This window comes from Colobus angolensis, unplaced genomic scaffold (assembly GCF_000951035.1).
Source record: "Colobus angolensis palliatus isolate OR3802 unplaced genomic scaffold, Cang.pa_1.0 Scaffold68, whole genome shotgun sequence".
Lineage (NCBI taxonomy): Eukaryota > Metazoa > Chordata > Mammalia > Primates > Cercopithecidae > Colobus > Colobus angolensis.
In genome coordinates this window covers 5,854,012-5,862,121 of record NW_012120487.1, presented here as the reverse complement: position 1 = coordinate 5,862,121, position 8,110 = coordinate 5,854,012, and the positions used below count along the sequence as shown (strand labels likewise).

Here is an 8,110-nt window from a genome sequence, read left to right as displayed (position 1 = left end):
TAAACATAAGACCTAAAACCATAAAAACCCTAGAAGAAAGCCTAGGCAATGCCATTCAGGACATAGGCATGGGCAGAGACTTCATGACTAAAACAAAAAAAAGCACAGGCAACAAAAACAAACATAGACAAATGGGACTGTATCAAGCTAAAAGCTTCTGCACAGCACAGCAAAGGAAACAATCAACAGAGTGGAAAGACAACCTACAGAATGGGAAAAAATATCTGTAGACTATTTATCTCATGGGGGATTAATATCCAGAATATATAAGAAACTCAAATATCTCAACAGAAAAATAAACAATCCAATTTAAAAATGGGCAAATGACCTGAATAGATATTTGTCAAAAGAAGACATACAAATGGCCAACAAATATATAAAGAAATGCTCAACATCACTAATCATCAAGGAAATGCAGGATGGCTATTAACAAAAGACAAAACATAACAAATACTGGATGTAGAAAGAGAACTCTTAGACATTGTTGGTGGGAATGTAAACTAGTACAGCCTCTATGGAAAGCAGTATGAAGTTTCCTCAAAAAACTACAAACAGAACTACCATATCCAGCAATCCCACTACTTGACATTTATTCAAAGGAAAGGAAATCAGAATATCAAAGAGACATCTGTACCCCCGTGTTTACTGCAGCACTATTCACAATAGCAAGATGCAGAATCAATCTATGTGTCCAATAACAGATGAATGAATGAAGAACATGTGGTGTATATACATAACGGAATACCATATAGCCATCAAAAAGAATGAAATCCTGTCATCCACAGTAACATGGATGGAACTGGAGGACATTATGTTAAGTGAAATAAGCCAGGAGCATAAAGTTAAACATGGCATGTTCTCACTCATATGTGAAAGCTAAAAACAGTGATCTCACAGAAGTAAAAGTAGAACAGGTTAGTAGAGGCTGGTGACTTGTAGAGGGAAGAGAAGGACAGGCAGAGATTGATTAAAGGATACATAATTACAGCTAGACAGGAGGAGTCAGTTCTAGTGTTCTACACACTGTAGGATGACTACAGTTAACAATAATTCTTAGTTTCAAATAGCTAGAAGGAATGATAGTGAATATTTCCAATACAAATGTTTGAGATGATGAGTATGCTAATTACTCCAATCTTATCACTATACATTATATGTATTGAAGCATCATTACATATCCCACAAATATGTACAATTATTTTATGTCAATTTAAAAACAGGCCAGGGCCAGGCACAGTGGTTCATGCCTGTAATCCCAGCACTTTGGGAGACCAAGGCAGGTGGATCATTTGACGTCAGGAGTTTGAGACCAGCCTGGCTAACATGGTGAAACCCTGTCTCTACCAAAAATACACAAATTAGCTGGGCGTGGTGTCAGGCACCTATAGTCCCAGCTACGTGGGAGGCTGAGCCAGGAGGATCAACTGAACCCAGGGGGCAGAGATTGCAGTGAGCCGAGACTGCACCACTGCATTCCAGCCTGAGCGACAGAGTGAGATTCCATTTCAAAAAAAAAAAGTAGGCCGGGCATGTTGGCTCATGCCTGTAATCTCAGTACTTTGGAAGCCTGAGGCACCAGGCTAACTTGAGACCAGTAGTTCAAGACCAGCCTGAGGAACATGGCAAGACTCTGTCGCTACAAAAAATAAAAGAAGAAATAGAAAATTTTTTAACACACACAAAAAAGACTGCTACTAATATCATTAATCCTTTGAATTGAGTAAATAAGTAAAAAATTTTAAATGTATATGTTAAACATTTTCTAGAATCAATATGCTATTAGAAACAGTACGATATTACCAGTTTTTTGTTTTTGTCGTTTTGTTTTTTTGTTTTTTTGGGACACCGTCTCACCCTGTCGCCCAGGCTGGAGTGCAATGGCGCAATCTTGGCTCACTGCAACCTCCACCTCCGTGTTCAAGCAATTCTCCTGCCTCAGTCTCCCCAGTAGCTGGGATTACAGGCGCCCGCCACCACACCGGGCTAATTTTTGTATTTTTAGTAGAGATAGGGTTTTGCCATGTTGGCCAGGCTGGTCTCAAACTCCTGACCTCAGGTGATCCGCTTGCCTTGGCCTCCCAAAGTACTCGGATTACAGGTGTTAGCCACTGCCCTCGGCTGATATTACCAATTTTAAAAGTATCCACAAGGCTGGGAACAGTGGCTCACTCCTGTAATCCCAGCACTTTGGAAGGACTAGGTGGTAGATCACTTGAGGTCAAGAATTCAGGACCAGCCTAGTGAACATGGTGAAATCCCATCTCTACTAAAAAAAAAATACAAAAATTAGCCGGAGGTGTAGTGGCACACACCTGTAACCCCAGTTACTCCGGAGGCTGAGGCACGAGAACTGCTTGAACCTGGGAAGCAGGGGTTGCAGTGAGCCGAGATTGTGCCACTGCACTCCAGCCTGGGTGACAGAGTGAGACTCTGTCTCAAGAAAAAAATAATAACAGTAATAAATAAAAAATAAAAGTATCAATCGAACAACTTTTTTCTCAGTATGAATATTTTCAAACACAAAGAAAAATGTATAAAGCAACTTTTACAAATTGAGACAAGAACTGGCAACATGTTCTTTTGCATATTCTCAGTAGTATCAAATCTTGACTAAAGATGGATATGATTTGTATAAAGAGATTAAATAATTCAGAACCCTTCTTGATGAATAAAACAGGTAATCACACTGGGGTAACACAATTAGGGGCAACAAGTTATTTTTCTGACCCTCAGTTTCCTTATCTGAAGGCAGTTTGAAAAGAAGAGATAGAAAATACATTTCAAGCATGTAGCCTCTCCAAGACATTACTCTGAGGACAAGTATTTAGTTAGACTTGCTTAAAACCCACTCCTATTATCTTATTCATATAAAGCATTCGCTATAGTGCCTGACATATAATAATAAGCATTCAATAAATGTTAGCTACTACTATTAGCTATCAGTAGTTACATTTCCAAAGGATAACTGAATCTGGCAAAGTTAAGGCCTTAGCATTTGTTCTTTTGATTTACAAGATAAGTTTTCTTGTTTAAATTTAACATACTGAGCACTGGCCGGGTGCGGTGGCTCACGCCTGTAATCCCAGCACTTTGGAAGGCCAAGGTAGGTGGATCACTGGAGGTCAGGAGTTTAAGATCAACCTGGCCAACATGGTGAAACCCCGTCTCTACTAAAAATACAAAAATTAGCTGAGTGTGGTGGCAGGCGCCTGTAGTACCGGCTACTCAGAAGGTTGAGGCAGGAGAATCGCTTGAACTCAGTGGTTGGAGGCTGCAGTGAGCTGAGATTGCGCCACCGCATTCCAGCCTGGGCGACACAGCGAGACTCCATCTCAAAAAAAAAAAAAATAATAATAATAATAATAATAATATACTAAGCATAATCATTAAATTGAGATTAGAAAGAAATGCTAGCACTGGCACAATCTCTTAAACGGTTGTACAGCTGTGTAAGGGACTTTTAACTTTAACATATATAATACAAAAATTTACCCTAGTTCTTATGACAGGTTGGAAAAATTCAGAGAGACTGAAGGCATGAGGAACTTTGTGAAAAACAAGGAATGTAGAGGTCTTCTTCTTTCCTAAATTATCCCAAAATGCCTCAGTTACAGCCTCATTTCATCCTACTCTTACTTGGAACACATTATTGGCACTTATACTTAATAGTTTTATATATATAAAGTCACAGCAAAAGTATAAACCACTATCTGGCGTCCAGGAGTAGGGATACCTCCAATACAGGTGTAGGAAGGCTGTGTGGCACAGTGGGATGAGCATATATTTAAGGTTGGACAGACTTGCACATGAATTAGGACTCCACTATTTACTTGCAGTTTGACCCTCAGCAAGTTACTTCTCAATCTCAGTTTATCTGTATGTAAATGGGGATGATAATAGCTACCTTACAGAGTTTTTGCGAAAATTCCATGAAAATGTATGTAAAATGCTTGGCACACAGGCATTCAATAAAAGACAGCTATTATTATTGCCAAATTTTCATTCCATTCTATAGCTGTTGACAAATCATATTCCATACTTATGAATTTACCAACTATAAAGATATAAAGGTGTATCTTTGTGTTTTTTTTGTTTGTTTTGTTTTTCGGTTTTTTTGTTTGTTCGTTTGTTTGAGACAGAGTCTCGCTCTGTCGCCCAGGCTGGAGTGCGGTGGCACAATCTCTGCTCACTGTAACCTCCACCTCCTGGGTTCAAGGGATTCTCCTGCCTCACCCTCCCGAGTAGCTGGGACTACAGGTGTGCACCACCACACCTGGCTAATTTTTGTATTTTCAGTAGAGATGGGGTTTCACCATGTTGGTCAGGCTGGTCCCGAACTCCTGACCTCGTGATCCACCCACCTCGGCTTCCCAAAGTGCTGGGATTACAGGTGTGAGCCACCGTGCCCAGCCAAGGTATATCTCTTTCAAATTAAAACTTGAAGTAACAAAAATACTCCATACATAAGCAAAACTACATAGATAAGAACTTCCTAATTGATTTTCAGAATTGGTTTTTGAAAACCAAAGTACTAAATTCACTGTGATTTCCCATCTCAAAGGTCAAAATCAGAAATTAGTTTTTCCATAACAGTAATAATTCTCCCACTGTCAAAAGAAGATACAAGGGTTTTTTGGTGTTTGTTTGTTTTGAGACAGAGTCCCGTTCTGTCGCCCCAACTGGAGTGCAGTGGTACGATCTCGGCTCACTGCAACCTCTGCCTCCTGGGTTCCAGCGATTCTCCTGTCTCAGCCTCCCAAGTAGCTGGGATTATAGGCATGTATTGCCACATCCAGCTAATTTTTGTATTTTAGTAGAGATGGGGTTTCACCATCTTGGCCAGGCTGGTCTCGAACTCCTGACCTCACGGGATCCACCTGCCTCGGCCTCCCAAAGAGCTGGGATTACAGGCATGAGCCACCACGCCTGGCCCGATGTAAGATATTTTATACTGGCAAACCTCTAAATGGTTACAAGTTATAGGAGTTACTTCTGACATGACTTCTCAGCTGTGCATGGTGGCTCATGCCTATAATCCCAGTGCTTTGGGAGGCCAAGGCTGGAAGACTGCTTGAGGCAGGGAGTTTGAGGCCAGCCTTGGTAACAGAGTGAGACCTTATCCCTACAAAAATGAAAATAAAAAAATTAGCCAAGCTGTAGTCCCAGCTACTCAGGAGGCTGAATCAGGAGGATCACATGAACCCAGGAGTTTTGTGCCACTGCACTCCAGCGTGGGCAACAGAACAAGACCGTTTCTTAAAAAATTAAAAAAAAAAAAAAAAAGCTTTTTCAAGGTCAAAAAAAAAAAAGGTTTGCCCCATTAGAAATGAAAAATGTTGAAATTAGCCAGGTGTGGTGGCACAAGCCTGTGCTCCCAGCTACACGGGCAGCTGAGCTGGGAGGATCACTTGGGCCCAGGAGGTTGAGGCTACAGTGAGTCATGTTTGCACCACTGCACACCAGCCTGGGTAACAGAGTGAGACCCTGTCAAGAAAAAAAAAAAAAAGAAAAATGTTTATTCTAAATTACATAGTAAGAGGCAAGATAGTTAAAAATAAATGAATTCATAGTCCTGGAATCAGGCTCATTTGGCCTTCTCAGTTATTTCTAAGAAAATAATTAAATGGCTACTGTAGCACTTCAAAATCCAATCCAATTAAAGGCATATAATTTTTGTTTCCTCTGTTTATTTTTTTACCATGAAAAGCCATGGTCCGAAGCAGTCGATCAGCCACCTCCTGTGGGAATACTCCAGGTTCCTGCAGACACAATGTTCCATCTTGTCTGGCTGAACAGAACTTCTCAAGGTGAGTAGTCAAGAAATTCAAGCAGATATCAAGTAGGGAATAGGGAGATGCCTCCTCCTTGTAGCCCAGGGAAAAATAAAGGAAACACAAAAACAAACAAGTTAGTTTCCAGAAAAGCAGAGAACAAAACATTCATTTACTCATTCCACAAGTATTTCTTTAGTGTCTATCATATGCTAGACACTGTGTAAGGCAGTGGAATACAATCTGTGATCCATGCTCTCAAGAAGCAATAGAAGAGAAACACTGAAACAAACATTTACATACAGTCCCTTTAGTACTAAAATAGAAGACACACTGGGTACTAAGTAAGCACATAGCAGGGTGTTCTAATCAGTCGGGGATGGTGAATGGAAAACCTCAGAGCTTAGGAAGCGCGAAACCAACTAAAGCATCACAATATGCTGTTCAGACATGAGTACGAAGCTGAGAGAGCTATTTTTTTTAAAATAGGGTAGGGCTGAGGTGGGAGGATCACTTGAGGCCAGGAGTTCAAGACCAGCCTGGCCAACGTGGCGAAACCCCATCTCCACTAAAAATACAAAAATTAGCCAGGCATGCTGGTGGATGTCTGTAATTCCAGCTACTCAGGAGGCTGAGGGAGGAGAATCATTTGAACCCGAGAGGCGGAAGCTGCAGTGAGCGGAGGTTATGCCACTGCACTCGAGCCTGGGTGATAGAGTGAGGCTCTGTCCCAAAAAACAAACAAGGGCAGGTGTGGTGGCTCACGCCTGTAATCCCAGCACTTTGGGAGGCCGAGGCAGGTGGATCACCTGAGGTCGGGAGTTCGAGACCAGACTGACCAACATGGAGAAACCCCGTCTCTACTAAATACTAATACAAAATTAGCCAGGCGTGGTGGCACATGCCTGTAATCCCAGTTACTTGGGAGGCTGAGGCAGAAGAATCGCTTAACCTGGGAAGCAGAGGTTGCAGTGAGCCAAGATCGTGCCACTGCACTCTAGCCTGGGCAACAAGAGCGAAACGCCATCTCATAAAACAAACAAAAAAGACAAGCTTATGCTAAGATTCATATGGAAATGCAACACCTAGAATAGCCAAAACGATCTTGGAAAAGAAAAACAAAGTTGAAAGACTTTGATTACTATAGTAATCAAAACTGTATGGCACCAGCATAAGGATAGACACACAGATCAATGAACTAGAATTCAGAGTTCAGAAATAAACTCTTACATTCATGGTCAACTGATATTGACAAGAGTGCCAGGATAACTGAATGGGCTTGCTTTTTGGCTGGGAGCGGTGGCTCATGCCTGCAATCCCAGCACTTTGGGAGGCCAAGGCGGGCGGATTATGAGGTCAGGAGATCGAGACCATCCTGGTTAACACAGTGAAACCCCATCTCTACTAAAAATACAAAAAAAATAGCCAGGCGTGGTGGCAGACACCTGTGGTCTGAGCTACTCAGGAGGCTGAGGCAGGATAATGGAATGAATATGGGAGGTGGAGCTTGCAGTGAGCTGAGATCGTGCGACAGAGTGAGACTCCGTCTCAAAAACAAAAAAAGAAAGAAAAAAAAGAATAGGCTTTTCAACAAAGGATGCTGGGACCACTGGACATCAACAGACAAAAGAATAAAGACAGAGTCCTTCACACCATGTAGAAAAATTACCTCAAAATAGATCAAGGTCCTAAATATAAGAGCTAAGATTGTTTCTCTTAGAAGAAAACATAGGTGTAAAAAGTTCAGGCTTTAGATTAGTAAAGTTTCTTAGATATGATACCAATGTATATCTATTAAACTTCATCAAAATTAAAAACTTTTGTGCTTCAAAGATCATCATACAGGAAGTGAAAAGGGCACAGTGACTAACACCTGTAATGCCAGAACTTTGAGAGGCTGAGGCAGGAATATTGCTTGAGCCCAGCAGTTTGAGACCAGTCTGAGGAACATGGTGAAACCCCGTCTCCACAAAAGATACAAAAATTACCCGGGTGTGGTGGTGCATGCCTGTAACCCTAGCTACTTGGGAAGCTGAGGCAGGAGAATTGCTTGAACTCACGAGGCGGAGGTTGCAGTGAGCCAAGATCACGCCATTGCACTCCAGCCTGGGTGACAAGAGGGAAACTCCGTCTCAAAAAATAAAAAAATAAAAATAAATAAATGTAAAATAAACTGATAAGAACAGATACTACACTTGATCTTAGCCAAAAGGCCGAGAAGTAGTCAAAGGTAGGCCAGGTGCGGTGGCTCATGCCTGTAATCCCAACACTTTGGGAGGCCAAGGAGGGTGGATCACCTGAGGTCAGGAGTTCGAGACCAGCCTGGCCAACACGGTGAA

At 41.7% G+C, this 8,110-nt stretch overlaps 1 protein-coding gene across 1 annotated transcript in view; it reads right to left on the bottom strand.

The window, feature by feature from the left end:
* Positions 1–8,110, bottom strand: part of ZYG11B (zyg-11 family member B, cell cycle regulator) — a 97,696-nt gene that overhangs the window by 67,528 nt on the left and 22,058 nt on the right. Inside the window, exon 2 of the mRNA XM_011926374.1 lies at positions 5,699–5,864. Coding sequence (XP_011781764.1) covers positions 5,699–5,864 — 166 coding nt within the window. The remainder of the gene's footprint in view (positions 1–5,698; positions 5,865–8,110) is intronic.